General features: G+C 47.3%; 1 protein-coding gene across 1 annotated transcript in view; it reads left to right on the top strand.

Annotated features, from left to right (window-relative positions):
• Positions 1-20,185, top strand: part of CUBN (cubilin) — a 1,372,460-nt gene that overhangs the window by 136,015 nt on the left and 1,216,260 nt on the right. The window contains exons 9-10 of the mRNA XM_086941783.1: positions 10,834-10,965; positions 11,249-11,344. Coding sequence (XP_086797909.1) covers positions 10,834-10,965; positions 11,249-11,344 — 228 coding nt within the window. The remainder of the gene's footprint in view (positions 1-10,833; positions 10,966-11,248; positions 11,345-20,185) is intronic.

Consider the following 20,185-nt stretch of genomic DNA (forward strand, 5'->3'; position numbering starts at 1 on the left):
CACCACCACCAGCAACAGGCTGCACGCAGGAACTGGAACAAGATCACAGCCGACCAGCTTGCGTCCTCCCTGAGCATGAACCCTCCCACCAGCACAACGAACCCTAGCCAGGCGGCCACCAACCTCACGAAGTGGATCAGCGACTGCGCAGACGAGCTCGCCCCCCTGAGGACCCCGCCCAGCAGACCCGGCAGCAAGAAAGCCCCATGGTTCACCGACAAACTCAAGAGCTCCAAGAAGAACTGCTGAGCCCTCGAGAGAACCTGGCGCAGAGACCCAACACCGGACAACATGACTGCCCTCAAGCTCGCCACCCGAAAACACCACCAACTCATCCGCGCCACCAAGAAAACTGCATTCAAGGAACGACTGGACAACAACGCACACAACAGCAAAGAACTCTTCAACATCGTCAAAGAGCTCTCCAACCCCAACACCGGAAACAACGACATCACCCCTTTGCAAGACCTCTGCAACTCCCTCGCCTCCTACTTCCACAACAAGATCGCGGACATACACAACAGCTTCAGCACTCAACTGACGAACACCACGACCGAACCACCGCCCCCCCACCACCACCCTCCGCGCCTGGACCCCGATCAGCACCGAAGACACCATCCGCACGATGAACTCCATCCACTCCGGATCTCCGACCGACCCCTGCCCTCACCACGTCTTCAACAAGGCCGACGCTGTCATCGCACCCCACCTGCGGGACATCATCAACACCTCCTTCAACACCGCTACCTTCCCGGAGAGCTGGAAGCACGCCGAACTCAGCGCTCTACTCAAGAAGCCATCGGCTGACCCCACCGACCTCAAAAACTACCGCCCCATCTCGCTGCTCCCGTTTCCTGCTAAAGTCATCGAGAAGACCGTCAACAAGCAGCTGGCCGCCTTCCTCGAGACGAACGGATCCCTCGACCCCTCGCAGTCTGGCTTCCGGGCCAACCACAGCACCGAGACCGCCCTGATCGCAGTCACCGATGACATCCGAGCGCTGCTCGACAACGGAGAAACAGCGGCCCTCATCCTCCTCGACCTCTCCGCGGCCTTCGACACTGTCTGCCATCGTACCCGAGTACAACGCCTCAGCAACGTCGGAGTCCAGGAGAAGGCACTGGAGTGGATCATCTCCTTCCTCGCCGGAAGGACACAGGGAGTCCGCCTCCCTCCGTTCAGATCTGAAGCCACCGAAGTCATCTGCGGCGTCCTTCAAGGCTCCTCGCTCAGTCCAACCCTCTTCAACATCTACATGAGCCCCCTCGCAGACATCGCACGCCAACACCACCTCAACATCATCTCCTACGCCGATGACACCCAGCTGATCCTCTCCCTTACCAACGACCCCGCCACCGCCAGAGCCAACCTTCACGAAGGGATGATAGAGGTAGCCGAATGGATGAAGAACAGCCGCCTGAAAATGAACTCAGATAAGACAGTAATCCTCATCCTGGGATCCTCACCCGCCGCTTGGGACGACTCCTGGTGGCCCCCCGCCCTAGGCAGCGCACCCAAACCAACAGACCACGCACGCAACCTGGGCTTCATCCTGGACTCCTCCCTCTCCATGACCAGACAAGTCAACGCTGTCTCCTCGTCGTGCTTCAACATCCTGCGCATGCTACGTAAGATCTTCCGGTGGATCTCCACCGAGACCAGGAAGACGGTCACCCAGGCCCTCGTCACCAGCCGTCTGGACTACGGCAACACCCTCTACGCCGGAACCACCGCCAAACTCCAGAAGAGACTCCAGCGGATCCAGAACGCCTCAGCACGACTTATCCTAGACATCCCCCGTCGCAGCCACATCTCCGGACACCTGAGAGATCTGCATTGGCTCCCGGTCAACAAGAGAATCACCTTCCGTCTCCTCACCCACGCACACAAAGTCCTACACAGCCAAGGCCCAGGATACCTCAACAGCCGCCTCAACTTCTACGCTCCCAAACGCCAGCTTCGATCGACCAGCCACGCCCTCGCCGCCGTCCCCCGCATCCGTAGAGCCACCACAGGGGGCGGTCCTTCTCCTACCTCGCCGCCAAGACATGGAACTCCCTCCCCACCCACCTCCGCCTGACCCAGGACCACCTCGCCTTCAGGAAGCAACTCAGGACCTGGTTGTTCGAGCAGTAGCAGATCCCCCCCCAGCGCTTTGAGACCCTCTGGGTAAGTAGTGCGCTATATAAATGCAATGATTGATTGATTGACCATGGACCCTGTGTCCTATGCAGTAGTGTGCTAGCAGCAGTGACAAATTGCAGACCATTCCTGAGGTCATAAAGGTTTTGGGAGGCCGTTAGCACAAGTAGAGATTTACAGCTGTTTGAGCTCAGTCTTGCGACCCTGACACAGTGAAGCAGTACATGCAAGAGTAAGTGTTGGTAGAGTTTGTGACTTCGGCAGCTGGGAGACCTGCACAGGTGCATGTGGGAGGTGATTCAATGTTATGCACAGCAGTGCGATGCCAGCCGTACACCAGTGTGACACCAGCTATACACCAGTGTGAAGCCAGCATGCCACCATCTTGGTTGTTGCAGATTAAAGCGAAGGTGGGTATGCGGTCAGCGTTGCTGTTAATTGGTGTGTGTCGGTGATGCACTCACCAACATAATTGGCGGGCGAAGCTTCAAGTATGATGTATTGATGCCTGTTGGTACGAGGAATTGGTGCACATCTGTGATGCGCACACCAACATAATTGGCAACGGTGCTTGTTGGGAATGTGCACACCAACATACCTGGCACCATTTACATAACAGCGGTGATGCACACATCAAAATAATTGGCAGTGTTGCATGTCAGTGATGCGTACACCAACATAAGTGGCATCGTTTATGTAACACCAACATAAGTAGTAGCGTTAACTTAAAGAACTTATTGGACATGTGTTGTTGATGCACACAACATTTATACCACTTTTAGCATTATTATCATCTTGACATTGGAATTTTAACCTAGTGAGTGCGATATTTGGAGTGTTCTACGGTGTCTCGTGCACCATTTAATGCCATTTTTAACACCACTATTGAGCGCCTCTATGGTGATTCGCACACAATGTAGTGTTAACAAATGTGTAACCATATACATACTCATACACAGTGTTGCTAGAGGACCCCTAGAGAGGAGAACATGAGTGTAAAAATTTTTGTATTCACTCCAGTGGTGCCATTTCTTCCAGGGGCGGGAAAGCCTCAGATGAAATGACTGGATTAGAAAGATTACTTTATTAATTATATATAGGCTATAGAGGAGAAGAATGATGAAGAGTTTACTTATACTAGGAAAAAGAAAAGTCTTCCGTGGCCAGATGAAGGCGCATATGTGTTTCAGTAAGCTCTTTTGGATTTAGATGCCCACTACCACCCTACAGTGTATGCGACCATAGACAGATTTAATTTATTTAAATGGAAACAGTCAAAAAGTTAATCTGTAGAGGATTATGAAGCTGCACTCAAAAAATGTGCTACATAGTGCACGTTTGGTGCCTTGCACAATGACCTAATAAGAGACCAAATTGTCGTGCATTCTAGTAACGCAGGTATCCAAGAAAAACTGTGGGTGTGTGGAAATGCGCCACTCAATTAAACCATTGCTGTTGTAAACAAGCATTGGAAATGAAATAGATTGCGCATTTGTTTGAGTTAGAGCTATTGGCATAGTAAACGTGCAAGGCTACCTACTACGCATGCAGCCCTTTATTTGTAATTGTATTTATGTAGCGCTTACTACCCATGATGAGGCATTGAAGCATTAGCAGCATGCTTTATATATAGCTCAAACATATTTCCCCCGTCTTTGTGTTTTGTGTTTTTATTGGATACTGCTGTGTTCCTCACTTTGAGCGCCGAAGGATCCGCAAAAAATACAAAAACACTGAAATAAACAAAGCACGTTGTGTTGAAAATAAATGTGATCATGTGTCGACTGAGGAAAGAGCTGCATTCAGAAACAAAAACACGCACGAGTACCTACCATGCATGCAGCACTTTGTAATTGTATTATGTAGCGCTTACTACCTATGACGAGGCATTGAAGCACAAGCAACATGCTTTACATATAGCTTTAATCAAAGTGTAACTAAAAATAACACAGTAACTGTAAAAAAGGAATTTAACTCACAAGTATTCAGAACTATACCTTAGAGAAGGACCTCTACTTAAGTTACCTTCGCTGTCCTCTGAACAAGTGGTGGGGAGAGGGGGATGCAGACTTCATGGCGGACCCAGGCGCCTCGGGTAACGGCTGTGCACTTCAAGGACCCTCAGCCTTTTTGACACTCGACGGAAGCTGTGGTGGGACAGACAGCGCAAGCGCAAAGAAGACAAGGAACTGTAGAGAGCCACTCGGGTTCTCCCATACATTGTATCCCTACAGCACACGCACGCACGCATACCCCGGGGCGGGCTCGCACCGGGTTATAAATAAACAATGCGGAAGACCGCTCGGGGTCTTTCTGGCTAACTTACAAACTGTGTCTGTGTCTTTCATTGCCAGTAATACACCCACGTGTTGGGCCTAGCCCCCACACGCTACATTGGCGACGAGGCCGGCCTACCTACACGCGTGCCAGGCTGCCTCTGTCGGTGGCGCCGCTGCATGCCTGCTTCCTGCTGCGGAGCCCACCCGTATCTGCTGCCGTCCTGTCCCGGCTCACGAGACCCGCCCACGCGCCTCCCAGGAGGGAACTCCTTCAGCCGGCGGGACTCGTTCGAAGAGCCCGGGGTGCATCCTGTGAGGACCTGCGGGTGAGTTTGCCTGTCCCCGCCAGCGTGACACCCCTCGTGTCCCTCCCTCCTCCTCCCTCGGGCAGCGCGGAGTCAGAGTGCCCCCCGGCAGAAGAAGAAGCCAGCGCGACTCGTGCAGCAGCACCACGTGGCCTAGGCGAGGCCCAGGACCAGCCCCCAGCCTTCGCCGCAGCCGCGAGTGGTGCGTACTCGCACAGGAAAGCAACGCCACACCCCCAGCAGCGCGTTCGGCGCTCACAGCCCTGCGCAGGACAATCAAAGAAAAAAAAAGAGGAAAACAAGCACAAGCACAGCCAATTGGCTCCAACCTGTCTGCAGTGGGACAATCAGACAGCGCCAGGGCCCCATCCTTTGCACACGGCCCAGGAGAAGAACGTGAACATTCACACCTACCACTAAGAAGGAGTTGAGGAAATTACAAATTTAATAAGAGTTCACAAACAAGCACAAGCCACATCAAGCTATAGGGCTGTCACCAAGGACACACCGGAAAGCACCTGAAGAACGGAAAAGAGGACTGAACAATGTCAGTAGTGGCGCCCGGGGCGGGCCAAGATGGGGCACGCCAGAACCCCCCTCTGGCAGTCGTGCCCCCGCCAGCAATCGTGGCGCCGCAGCAACAGGCCCAAATCCAAGCTGGCGTTCCCCTGCAGGTGACACCCACCCACTTACACTCTGGCGCAGCGCCCATTCCCCCGTTTAGTGAGGCGGCAGACCCTGCAACGGCGGCGCTGAGATGGAAAGCGTGGGTTGGGAGGCTCAACCTCTACTTTAAAGGCACTAGGGAGACGGATGGAACTGTGAAGAGGTCGCTCCTCATCCTGTACGGTGGGCCAGAGATTTACGAACTATTCGAGTCACTCCCCAACACAGGACCCGAGCATGACTATGACGCCGCTGTCGCAGCTTTGAATGCGCACTTTGATCCCCAACTCAATAATGACTTTGAAAAATTTAAATTCAAACGAGCCTGGCAAACGGAGTCGGAGCCTGTCGATATGTACTACGCTAGGCTCCTCCGACTTGCGAGCACCTGCCCATTCACAAACCCACGAGAGGAAACCAGGGATCAAATCATAGTGGGCTGCAAATCAAAACTGCTGAGAAAGCTCATTGTCCGCCAACCGGGCATATCGCTCGATGAAATACTGATCCTAGCTAGGTCACATGAGCTATCTGATGCGAGGGCGGAAGAGATGGAAGCAGCGCTACGCACACCGGTGATCGCCCCAGCTGCCGCGAGGACGACGCCGATTAAAGAAGAGAGAGTTGACGCAATCCAGAGAAGATTCCCGGCTACTCGCCCACGAAGTGCCCCATCCAGAGGAAGTCAGTGCGGGTATTGTGGCGAAGACCATCCAGCAACTGCCACGTGTGGCGCAAAAGGGTAGACGTGCCTTAAATGCGGGCGCCTGAACCACTTCGCCGCCGTCTGCAGGGGAGGAAAATTCAAGCCAGCTGGTCCGAGAGCCAGGGCAGTGACGCAGCACATCCGACAGCTGTCGCTCGACCACGAACCACCCCCCCCTGACCATCAGGCTCAAGAAAGACGACCGAGATATGAAGACGAAGAGGAGGATGAGGTGTACGTCGTCTCCTACGTAAGCAGAGCTTCCACCAGGAGAAGGCCGCCGCCCATGTGCTCCATAGCGGTAGAAGACACCGAGATTAAAGCCCTGATAGACACGGGGGCGTCCGTGAATGTCATGGATTCTGATCAATATGAGAAGATGTCTCCCAAGCCCCCGCTGGCACATTCCACTGCGAGAATATACACCTATGGAGGCACGGAACCACTGCCACTTAGAGGGGTGATCCAAACGACCGTCGTCAATGGCGAGTGCTCCACAGAAACCCGGTTTCACATCACCGAGGGGAAGAAAGGCACCCTTCTGAGCTGCCACACGGCGGAGGACCTTGGCCTGGTGTTCTTCGCCAATCAGGTGCATCAGGCGCATGCAGACTTCATGCTGAAGGACTTCCCAGAGTTGTTTCAGGGTCTAGGAAAACTCAAAGGACGGAAATTCAAGCTGCACATAGACACGTCCGTACGGCCAGTTGCACTCCGGCACAGGAGAGTGCCCTTTAACCTAAGGCCACAAGTCGAAGAAGAACTCCGGAAACTGGAAGACCTTGGCGTCATCGAAAAGGTGTTGGGCCCGACACCCTGGGTGCCCCATTAGTAGTCGCACCAAAGCCGAAGCAACCTGGGGCGATCAGGTTATGTGTGGACATGAGGTTACCCAACGCAGCCGTAAAACGTGAACGGCACATCACTCCTACCTTGGATGATATAGTGGCCGATCTAAATGGGGCGAAATGGTTCTCAAAACTAGACCTCAATTCGGGATACCACCAGCTCAAGTTGGAACCAGCCAGCAGGTATATCACCACCTTCTCGACCCATGTAGGATTTAGACGCTACAAACGGCTAAGCTTTGGCGTCTCCTCTGCTGCGGAGGTGTTCCAAAACGCCATACGAGAAGTACTATCCGGACTGAGTGGGGTCATCAACCTCAGCGATGATATCCTAGTGTATTCGGCAACCCTCGAAGAGCACCATGCCCACCTGAGGGCCACCCTCCAAAGACTCGTGGACAGCGGACTGACCCTACACCGGTCAAAGTGCTCCTTTTATCAAGAGTCGATAGACTTCTTTGGCTACACCTTCACGCGGGAAGGTCTGAAAGTGGATCCCAAGAAGGCAGAGGCGATAAAGGCAGCAAGCACCCCACGAAACCCCACAGAGGTGCGCAGCTTCCTAGGCATGGCCACCTACTGCGGGCGGTTTATACCTAACTTGGCCGCACTTGCAGACCCTCTCAGAGCCCTCACACGAATCGACCGTAAGTGGGAATGGACAGTAGCCGCCAACAAGGCATTTCAAAACATCAAAGCCAGCCTCCTCGACGACACCGTGATGGCATACTTCCAACCCCGACGCAAGACGGAACTGATCGTCGATGCCAGCCCAGTGGGCCTGGGAGCGGTGCTCCTGCAGGAATACGGACCAGAAGAGTGGAAACCAGTCGCATACGCCAGCAAGGCGCTGTCAGACACCGAAACCAGGTATGCACAGATCGAAAGAGAAGCCCTGGCCATAAAATGGGCCTGTCAGCATTTCCATCTTTATCTGTGCGGGCAGGAATTCACCGTGGTGACGGACCACAAGCCGCCGCTGCCACTGTTCGCAGGGTCGTCCAGACTCGCGCCCCCACGCATCGAATGCTGGGCTGTCCAGTTACAAGGTTACAATTTCAGGATTGCGTTCAGACCTGGGGCGCACAACCCGGCGGACTATCTGTCCCGCCAACCCCGATGTCGTCAGCCAATATCCACCGAGGGAAGAAGGCGTGGAAGCTGAAGAGTTTGTCCACATGATCTCGCAGGCCGCGTGCCCAGAAAATATGTCGCTGAAGGAAATTGGGGAGGCAACCGCCACAGACGAGACGCTCGTGAGGGTCCGCCAAGCCCTGGAGGGAAACCGCTGGGCCCATTTCCTGGATGGTGCGCCGAGCCTTCGGCTGGAGGTGAGCCAAGCGAGGCACCAACTGTGGCAAATCCGTAGTGAGCTGAGCGTGGGCGATGAAGGAGTCATCCTCAGAGGACATCTCAAAGTTTTGCCTGAGAGTCTCCAACAGAGAGCGCTAGCCCTGGCACATGTAGGCCATCAAGGCATGGCCGAGACAAAAGCACGTCTAAGGAGCAAAGTGTGGTTCCCCGCCATGGACAGCCAAGTGGACGCCATGGTACGCTCATGCCATGCCTGCACAATCACAGGTAGTGATCCGACCCCGGCACCAGTGATCACGGAAGACGCACCTCAGACGCCCTGGACACACCTCAGCATAGACTTTGGGAGCTTCCCCGATGGCCGACACATGTTGGTCCTTGTCGACTCGTTTTCAAAGTTTCCGATAGTGGAGGTTATATCCTCAACTGCGTTTCCACAAGTCAAAAGAGTGCTGAGTCGCGTCTTTGCAATCATGGGACTCCCGGATGAAATCAAGTCCGACAATGGGCCCCCCTTTCAAGGGAGGGAGTTTCAGGCTTACCTTGAGAGCCTCCGGATCAAGCACAGGAAAATCACCCCGCTGTGGCCCCAGGCAAACGGGGAAGTCGAAAGACTAATGAGGACACTTAACCGAGCACTGAGGATCGCGGTGGACAGTGGGGAAGATCCGGAAACAGCCCTCGACCAATTTCTAGGAGCCTACCGACAGACGCCTCACAGTACTACCAAATGCGCTCCAGCCCATGTGTTATTCAAAAGAGCACCCCGCGACAGCATCCCGACGGACAGCACCTGGGTGCCGGAAGAAAGAGATGCTGTAAACATTCAAATCCGAAGGCGAAATACCAACCAGAAAGCGAGTGAACATCGTCATGCAAGAGAGCCCACTATGAAGGAAGGTGACATGGTCGTAGTGCGAGATCGCCACCCAGGATGGAAATTCCGCATGCCCTACGAGTCGGAGGTGTGGGTCGTGGACAAGGTCCAAGGAACAATGGTGACGGCGAGGCGAAATGGACAAGTGGTGACCCGTAATGTGTCCTGCTTCAAGAAGATAAGTGAGGCAGCTGGAGCCCACCACACCGAGGAAAGTCAAGAAGCAGTAGATGATGGAGGTCTAGATCTAGGAGGGTCAGTGCAAGGGTCACCCACAACCAGACAAAGAGGAGAGAGTCCATCAAGAGTGACACAGCAGAATCGCACCGATGAGAACAACCAACCCGGGGCGACCCTCAGCGGCGAGAACACAAGGGCAACCCCGGCTGGGGTTGCGGGAACGCCGTATGCCCGGAACCAGCGGTACCATCTGAGGCCCAACCCGAGGCCCAATCAACATCTGAGGGACTTTGCCTGGACATCTCCGTGAGTCAAAAGAAACGTGTGAGTGTTGCAAGAACAGAACTAAATTGAAGGAGGGATGTAGAGAGCCACTCGGGCTCTCCCATACATTGTATCCCTACAGCACACGCACGCACGCATACCCCGGGGCGGGCTCGCACCGGGGTATAAATAAACAATGCGGAAGATCGCTCGGGGTCTTTCCGGCTAACTTACAAACTGTGTCTGTGTCTTTCATTGCCAGTAATACACCCACGTGTTGGGCCTAGCCCCCACACGCTACAGGAACAAGACTATAAAGGGCAGTGAAGGAGAGGGGCTGCTGGCGTCCAGTAGTTTTAATAAAAAGAATTAGGTGGAATACTGCAAGTACATTAGATAGATAGCTGTCGACACGAGAATCATAAACTGGAAAATACTGATTCGATTTTGTTGGCTACTGATTTGGGAGTGCCTGGTCCTGATATGGTACCGAACAGAGGAAATGGAAGTAATCCGGTTCTAGATGTATTACTGGAATGAGTGGTGGGGAGAAGCTGCTCGCACTGGAAGAGCTGTAGTGTTGCCTAAAAGAATCTGTGATTTTATGATCGGTTAGAAAGTACAGGACGACAGGAATTTCCAATGTATTATGTATAATTAGCTAGTTGTATATTTCTATGCATCCTTTATTAACGTATATGACTTTTTACTGGTATATATATATTTTTTTTATTTAGTTTCTCTGGTATTCGGAAGGGGGGTGAGTTATTACATGTAATAGAGTTTTTGAGGTGCTGTGTAGTAGTGCATCCGTTGTTTGTAAGGAAATTGTACAATGGAATTATAACCATCTGACCCCATCATCTTACCTATTGCAGTTAACTAATGTGTATATGTTTAAGAAGGGGAGATGTTGTATCTAAGAAACCTGACCTTGGAGGTTCTAGTATGTGGGGATTAGAATACATTTGCATGACAGTTCGAGGCTGTACTTGTGGTGTGAGGATGCCACATGCATGTTCTCCAATAAACCCTATACTTACCAGTCAGCTGTGCGTGCCATTACTGCACTGATATATTAGGATTTTTTGTGCTATTTGAGAAAACACCAGTCCCTCTGACTGATGAAATTAGAATCTTTATATATTATAAGCTTTTGATTGAAACATAGAATGAAAAAGAAAAATTACAATTTATTTTTTACCTAAGATAAAGACTATATAAAATGCACGTTTTGTTATGTTTTTTGTAGGCTGGAAAACAATTGGCCGAACCTGCCAAGATATCAATGAGTGTGAGACTGACAATGGAGGCTGCTCGGTGACCCCGTTTGTCCCATGTATAAATACCAGAGGATCCTACCACTGTGGACCCTGTCCCTCAGGTACCCCGCTTGCTTGCATGTGTTACTATTATCATTGTATAATAACTGTGACAAACCTAAATGATAGGACCCATTTGTCAAGAGCTTGTACTGTGGTAGATTTCCAAGCCAGTGTTACTTAATTTAGTTTGTCATGTATGGCAAGGTCCATTCTAGGGCAAGGCCAGGATGGTTACAACATGGAGTCATCAACCTGATAGTATCTTCAAGCAGCAAAGTTTGCACTAGAGGAGGATGCATGTTTTAGTAAGATAGAGGTAATATGTTCATTTTCTTCTCACAGGGTATGAAGGAAACGGAAAGGTTTGCACTCAGGTAGATGTCTGCTCTCTGAACAATGGCGGGTGCCATCCATTCGCTACATGTACACCTATACAAGGTAATCAATGTGTGGTACTGCGGATTACAGATTTTGGAGGAACTTTACAAACACTCCACACCACATTTGCAAAGCAAAAGTGATGCAAACCCAGCACAAAGTGTTATGTTGGGATTAACTGTCTAACACAAACCATGTTTTGCATTGGAAAGTTGCCTACAGTAAAACAAATTAACTCTATTGTGCACTACTTTCCTTCAAGGAGGTGTCCTATGGTGGTACATGGGTATTTTTGTGGAACCACCCATGGTTTTGACGCAAATCACTGTCTTCTAAGATTTGTAGACAGGCTTTTGTGGCAAAAAATTACACCTTGTCATGACAGGCATGCCAATGGAGTTTTAAAGCTTTCACAGTTTCCCAAGATTGCGTGTGTGTTACACTGTATAGCATTCATAAAATGTGGGGCAAGTATTAAACTATGTCAAAGAATAGATTTTGTACTGGAAGGATTCCTTCCAGTACAAAACGTATGCTTGAAAAAACATGCACTCACTTACACTCCTGTGCAATGGTGTATGCATTGTTGCATGGCAACCTAGAGTGGACCAGCACAGGTGGAAAGAGAAAAACTGTGCCATATCTTAGTGGTTCTTCCCCTTTTGACACTTTGTGTACTGTGCAGCATGTCACTAAATGTTAGTAAATTGTCCTCTTGAAGTCTTAAAGAAGATTCATAATGAATATATCAGACTGCACTGACATCCATTTTAGACTTCTGAACAATTTTCTGGCACTATAGTTCATTCAAACCGTGACACCTAATTGTCTATGATCATTCATTACTCTTTTGCCTTTACTTGATCCATATAACTCTAAGTCAAAAGAACATGTTCGAAACTCTTCATTATAACCTCCTCAATGATGTACGTCTTTATGTCTTAACATTTTGCCAAATATTACTTTCCTGAGTCAGGATTGAGAGGCTGTAACTACATGGCCTTATCGGAGATATAATGCCTTTTTAATTTACTTGAATACCAAGTTCTATAGGTTTTGTGTTTCAATGATTTAATTAATTTCTGAATAATCAGAATTATTTATCTGCACTATTTTTCAAGACATTCAATGTTTAATATTTTAAATGCTTTTTATTAATTGGGTGGAACCCACAAAGATGCTCTGCTTTTTCGGAGGATAGCGGCTCTAGTCCTACTTTTAGATGCAGAGAAGGCAATTGACCTAGTCGTCTGGGAGACCCTATTTTCTATTCTGCTAAATTTTGGGATACCTCCTAAAATCACGGGGTTGTTCAGAATTTATACCTTAACGCTGAAGCCAATGTAATTATTAACACGTCAGAGGCTGGCCAGGTTACGGTTCAATGGGGGACTAGACACGGGTGCCCTCTGTTGTCGGTATTATTTGCCTTTTTTATCGAGCCATTAGCGATTGCAATTAGGAATAGTACTGATATCTGCCTCCCACTTCCAACTATGGCGAAATTGAAATTATACGCTGATTATATCATGCTTATTATAACGCCTGAGATGGAGGTCCAAGCAATACCTTTTAAGATCTTTGAGGAATTTGAGGCATTAGGTGGATATAAAATGCATTTTAAAGAAACAGAAATTATACAGTGTGGCGGAGCGTGTATAGATTTACACCCCGCTATTCTTTCCTGATTAAACACTAAACCTAAGAGGTATCTGGGTGTTTATTTTTCTGAACAAATAGCTGATGTATACGACCTGAATTTTGCCCCACTTTTACGAAAAGTTCAGGACTTATTCCTTCGATGGAGCTCTCTTCCATTAACCATCTTGGGTAGGGTTGCATTGATTAAAATGTCTGTCCTTCCACTAGTCAACTTCCTCTTCTCGGCGATTCCTTCTATTTTAATAAGCTCCTTTTTTATCAAAATAGAGTCTATGTTTACAACCTTCCTTTGGGCAAAGAAGGCCCCTAGAATTGCACTTAGCACTTTATACGAAGAGCTGGAACATGGAGGATTAGCTCTCCCAAATCTCAGGGATTATCACTTTGCATATTTTGCACAATATATATCCAGATTTAAGCTGGGACAACAACCAAATTTTTTTATGAACTATTTTATTAATTTAATTTGCAAGGAAAATCAGATCCACTGCCCATTAACAATTGTTAAATCATTTAAATTAGTATGATATAAGTGTTTGCAGTGTTTTTTCCAACAGCGGCAGGCTCTGTATAAAAGATATTCCATCCCCGCAATCAACTCTTCAACCCCATTATCTGGGATTAGAGAATCTTCAGCAGTAACACAAAAATGGGCAAATGCTGGATTCTGGAAAATTTCAGATTTTCTGAGGAATGATAGATGGCTGAGCATAGCTGAAATGTCTCATTTAATCGTCAATAACTTCCTTCTTCTTGGGTCATACAATATTTTTAGTAAATGCCTCAGCAAACTTGATTTGGCCCAGATATGTGACGGAAACATGTAGTATATGAATTATTAGATGATACTGCATTTAAGAAACCTGGGTAATGGAAAAAGTGTTTAGCCTCAACCAAGAGTATCGATTTGGAGCAAAAGGCATTATGAAATGGGCTAAGCATTAGGGGTTGGAAATCTCAGCGAGTATGTGGTCAGCAGTTAACAATCTTAATTTTTGCACCTTAAGGGGACCCAATTGGCGAAGGATATTGTTTTTTAGTAACTGGCAACTTTATAGAATTCCTCTTTTTTTATCCAAAATTTATACCAACCAATCAGTGCAATGCTTCCACTGCCTTAACCATCCATTAGCCAATTGGGCTCACATTATATTACAATGCCCCTTGATCCAGAGGTTCTGGAAGGATATTTACTTTCATTTGAAACGTGAATGCAATATTTTAATAGGATTGAGCACCTGGCTAATAATACTTGGCTTTGATCCAGACCTTCTTCTTCCAGATAAGCTTGTTAAACTATTGTACATAGTAAACTGCTTCAAAGATGGTGATCAGATCTTATGACATCTGTCCATGAGTGAATCCAAAAAATGTAGCTAGTCAAAAAAAGCGAACGAGCCTATGCATTACAAATTGGGGGACTTAAGAAGTTTGAGAGGATTTGGGCAGCCTATTTTGCTTAAGATTCAATGTATTTTTTAGGAGGCACGTCCACTATCTCTGATATCTAGGTCTGGCAACCCTAGGATCGTAATGTATTATGTAACATTTTACAGGGGTTTTCTGTGAGTCAGATCATAATTGAACGTAGGAAGATTTATTTTGCTCTACATACTGGCTGATTTTTAGGTATTTGTTTTGGTACCCAAGGTTCAATCCATTGTTCAGTTTATATTTATGACCGGTAGTGTGTTCTTTGTCTTTTGTATAATGGCTTAAATGCTTATATTGCTTATCTTTCTGGGTTTTAAGATGTATTCCCTCTTGGTAGATTTGTGCTAATTAACAATTCTGCAATATTATGATCATATTTAATGAATTGTTATGGATGTATTATGGATACAAACATTTTTGTTATATGGATTTCAATAAAAAAACATTTTTTTTAAAAAGATACTCTGCTTTGTTTACTTTGAACCAAATAGGGACAAAAAACACAATTGTGTTCTAAAATGCTGGGAATGTTTTTGTCAATCATTATTTGGCCTACATATTTCATGTCATAGTTTCCCCATTTGTTTTAAAGTATTATTTGGTTATGAGCAAAGATGTAGATGTACAGTAGTGATACATCACAACCCCGCTGGTAGTACTTTACTATGCTGCTGATTCCTGTGTGATTACATCAAACGCAGCCATTCTTCATGGATTACAAATCTTTATTCTATTTGGTAAGAACAAATGGGATTCCCACTGGTTCACAACATTAGATGAATTTCTAGTTTTAAAAATGTGGCTTGAACTGTACATTTTTGGATTTGATGTAGTAAACTCAAAGTCAATTAACTTATGAGGAAGGGTGTACCTACTTGATGAACCTGCCTCTAATGAGTAAGTGTATTTCAGGGCCTAGATAATTGGATGGAAAAGTTGCTTCGTGTGTAGAGATAGACCTGAAAACTCTTGTGCACAACAGAACAAGTAATAAGTTTGCAAATAATCAGCAAAAATGTTCTTTGTAATTTCATTCCATGAATTCCCATGGAAAATGTCTCAGGTAAAGGGCAAGAAACACAGAAATGCGATCACGCCAGAGTAATTTCAGTAATCCTGCATTATTCTGTAATGCAAAATTACTGATAATTAAGTGATTACTCCAGCAATCATGAGTAATTTGGGCGGGAAATCCTTCTGCGAAAGCATGCTTAGCACGCTCACTATATGAGCTCTGCTGCATTTAGCACTGTTTCTTGGTGCAAAAAGTATCCTCGCCTCTAAAAGGCAGTAGTAAAATTCTACCCCAAGAGCATATTTAGCAAGCACAAGAGGCTGCTCAAGCTCGCTAGTCCTGTTGCATTTAGCACTATTTCGTAGCGCAAAATGCATCCCTGCATTCATTTTGGATATTAGACGCAGAATTACTCTTCTCAAGTAATTCACGCATAATCTTGCAAAATTCTAAGGTGATTCCATGTGATTATGCTACATGGAATTGCACAACTTATGCCCACCCTTAATCTACACACAGGTACACTCACTCATGAGTGTTTAGTTTACTCTCTGACTGAGACCACATGTCTTAAGGACAGCCTCTTGTCTGCAAATTGTTAGTTGTAGGAGGTTGTTCATTATCTCCTGTTTTACTCAGACTGGAGGTGAAACTGAGGAACAGTTTGCATCTGGATATATATAACTTGCTAGGAAATGACCACCTTCGGAGCATGGTGTCCACTTCACTATAGAAATCATTTTCCAAAAATGAACTTTACCTTAAAATACCACTTTTTCATTTTTAGTAAATAAACTTATTTTATCCCTAAACATCAGCTTGGCATGCATTGAAAACACACCTAATTTACTCTAAAATATCAGCTTGTAATTTTGTAAAAATGAAAAAACTCAATTTTTGCCCCTAAATGCGAGATTGTAATTTTAACGAATACCCTCATTTTATCAGTGGCACCAGCTTGCCATTACTGAAATGTAATACTTCTTGACTTGAAGTCTAGCTTTTTATTTGTTTTAAATTCTCTCGTTTACTACTGCTCACATGTGGTGATAGTACCGCACTCCCCTAAGATTTCCAGGCTAGTTTGCGCCTTTACAAATGCTCAGACACTGCATCTCAGGCCCATTCACAGTTTCACCCGCTGGTGTGTTGCCACCATGTGTCTATGATGGCCTCCACATGTCAAAATCTCCTACCAGTTCCATGATTCTTTTTTGGCTGTCAGCTCTGACCCCTTTAAAGATGGTGTGCAGTTCTTCTGCTTACAGGGGCAGTAGCGGCCTTCATTAGAGCAAATGCAGCTCTGTTCCCAAAGGAGACGGCCTCATTATGACTTCCATAGAAACTATGCCTACATTTGTGGTATTGGACTGTTAAAACACGCATCAGTAAAGAAACTGGTCTGGCTACAGGCAAGCTGGAGACCTTGTTTATTTAATTTAATTGCGATAGGCAGAGCCAGGGACCTCCCCCACTCACGAGCGGTTAGCGCTCTAGATTCTGGACGCTGAGGGCTACTTAAGTCGGAAAGAGCATCGGGCCCAGCGCGGTAAAGAGACAGTGGCAGTGTCTCCTAACCCGCTTGGAGCTTTCACGGTTAGCGTTACTGATTGACTGTGTATGATTTGGGCCATAAATTGTGATATTGTGTGCAACTTTTAACCATTTTTTGTTATACAGGTTCTGAAGTTTTTATCTCGCCGTATTATTTTTAAAACAGACTGGGTGCAATATCACTTTATTTAGATAGCGCTTCCGGGGGGAAAACGCCGACTTACCCGTTTCTGGGATCGTGTGTTTGATCCTCCCCGCCGGTTGTGACTCAGGTGCGATAGGCAGAGCCAGGGACCTCCCCCACTCACGAGCGGTTAGCGCTCTAGATTCTGGACGCTGAGGGCTACTTAACCCCCCCACTACAGTGAGCGCGCAGCGATCGCGCGCAGGGGAGCGCCAAAGACAAGCCTAAGAGAAGCCCGTCTGCGCCCGTCCACGACTAGACGGGGCGAGGGGCTGGGGGCTATGGCTATGTCAGGAAATGAAGGCTACACTCCTGTATGTAGGGTGAGTTACTCATTCCAAACCCTCTATAATATAAGGGCTTCTCTTGTGAATGCATGCACGATCAAAAATTATATTCCCCCTGAAGGACCCTTTTCATGCAGACATTGCTATTTTCAGCCACTAATAGACTGCTCTTTGAGGAAAAAAGCTCTCCTACCTGGTATGCAAATAGCTAAAGAGGACACCTGTCCGGTTTGGAGAAATATATTATGTAATGTCAGATCTTTATCTAAGCACTACACTCAGGTTTGGGATACCATCTCCTCTTATAAACCTGACCTATGTTTCCTCACTGAAACATGGCTTAAGCCTCATTCCCTTCCGGTTACTACCTTGGGCATTCCAGAGGGATATAAGATCATTAGAATGGACCGGCAGACCAAAGGGGGCGGAGGTACAGCCATTGTCCATAAAAGTAACATCATTATCTCGATTTTAGACCAATGTAATAATCCCGATTTGGAAATGATAGTGTTCAAAATGGGCACTTCACCTAAGACCTCTAGGACAGGGGCGCTAGTTTACCGTCCCCCTGGTCCTACATTAAAGGTTTCCAAGGTTTTGATGGAAATATTGGCACCTTACATTGACTTGGACGAAGACTTCCTACTGCTTGGGGATTTTAACATTCAAAGCGAGTTGAGAGGAAACGTGGAGGCTCAATCGCTGTTGGAGGATTTGTCCTTGCTTGGTCTAAAACAATGTAATATTGGTCCCACACATTAGGCGGGGCATACCTTAGACCTGATTCTATCTAACTCCTTACAGACGATATGCTCTCAGCCGAAACAGGTTAGCTGGACTGACCATTACATCCTTGAATTTACTATACCTGAGCAAGAGGTTATATCCAACTGCTCGTCAAGGATTCCACTTTTGTGTAGCCCATGGCATAAAGTATCGTATGATGCTTTCAAAGGGATATTTGTCGCACCTCAATCGGCAAACACCGATACTATTGATTTGTCTCTTAACAATTATGAAGAGGCTGTCTATAGAGCAGTTGAAATAATAGCCCCGCAAAAACTGTTGAAAGAAAGGCCGGCCCGGAAACAGGAAGTCTGGTTCTCTGAGGAGTTGCGGGTTCTAAAACAAAAGGTTAGGAAAAAGGAGAAAGCATGGAGAACATCTCATCTGGAGCTGGATAAATCCAGCTATCATACAGCCATGAAAATTTACCACAAAGCCATTAAAGCTGCCCGTAAGAACTACATCACGGAGCAACTAGATAAGGCAGGGAATGCCCCTAAAGCCCTATACCAGGTCTTAAACTCCTTCCTTAAACCCGTGGCATGTGAAAGCTTAGACATTTCATCGCAACAACTTTGTGACAATGTCTCAGCTTTCTTTACTGAGAAGATCGAAAAAATTCACAGCAAAATCGTGGTGTCAAATGCACTTATTGACCCATGTACTGCCTCGGCGGGTCTTGGGCTCAAAAATTCCACGGTCTCGATAATTCTCGTTCCGGTGCCTACTCGACTCACGGGTTCACACTCTGCAACTCTGGGCAATAGCTTGCTTAATCTCCACTACGGCCCCTCGCGGCGGGATGCCTGGCTTTCACCTTGTGGATACCCTGCTGGGGTTATCTCACAGGGGAATACCAGGACGGGTTCCCAAGGCAAGCGCCTTGATGCCTTCGGGTGATACGTGCGCTATATAAATCGCAATACATTTACATTTACATACATTTACATTTAATAGAAGCTCTTGTCAGATCACCCTATCTAGCTTCCCTAATATAACCGTGTTGGAGAAACTGATTGATCTTATCAAAAGTGGTAGTCCGTCCGATTTAATTCCAGGACGTGTTATGGGTGTAGTTGGCAAAGTTTTGAGTCCTGAAATTGTGAGAGTGGTGAACCTCTCGTTAGATACAGGTTGTGTACCAAGAGAATGGAAAAAGGCCTTGGTTAGGCCTATTAGAAAAAATCTCTCCGTCCCTTGGACTGATCTCGCCAACCTTCGTCCTATTTCTCTGCTCCCTTTTTTGGGTAAGCTAATCGAAAAGCATGTGAACAAACATCTTTCCAACTTCCTGGAACAATCTGGAAGTTTGGATAGTACCAAATCTGCTTTGCTGTCGATAACGGACGACCTCGGCATGTACCAGGACAGGGGAGTTTCGGCTGTCCTGGTGCTGCTGGATTTATCAGCAGCATTCGATACGGTATCACATTCTATTCTTATCGATCGCCTGGCTGAGAGTGGAATGGAGGACATTGCACTGGACTGGCTGAAGAGTTTCCTCTCTGAATGTTCTCAGCGTGTCAGTATGGGGGAATTGTATTCTTCTGAGACCATGATCTCTAAGGGGGTGCCACAGGGCTCTTGTTTGAGCCCCACTCTTTTTAACATCTATGTGGCCCCCATTGCTAAGATCATGAGAGCTTTTGGCTTCAGTTTAGTCTCATATGCTGACGACACTCAACTGCTTTTTCCCTTTACTACTCTAACTACAGAGGTGAAACGATCCTTACTTAACTTATGCTTTTCGGCGAGGCCAAGCTACTATGGGGCCCTGATTGGTGGCCCACCGAGTTAGGCCCATTACTCGAGCCAAAACCTGTGATCAAAAACCTTGGTGTACGGCTGGAGCAGGAACTAACATTCAAACAACAGGGAAACCACATAGTTGGGACCTGCTTTCACATGATTGGCCTTCTCCGTAAGGTATTTCCTCTCTTGCCTGACTCTACTAATAAGACCCTGGTGCAGGCGCTGGT

The sequence above is a fragment of the Lissotriton vulgaris genome, chromosome 10 (genome assembly GCF_964263255.1).
Source record: "Lissotriton vulgaris chromosome 10, aLisVul1.2, whole genome shotgun sequence".
Classification (NCBI taxonomy): Eukaryota; Metazoa; Chordata; class Amphibia; order Caudata; family Salamandridae; genus Lissotriton; species Lissotriton vulgaris.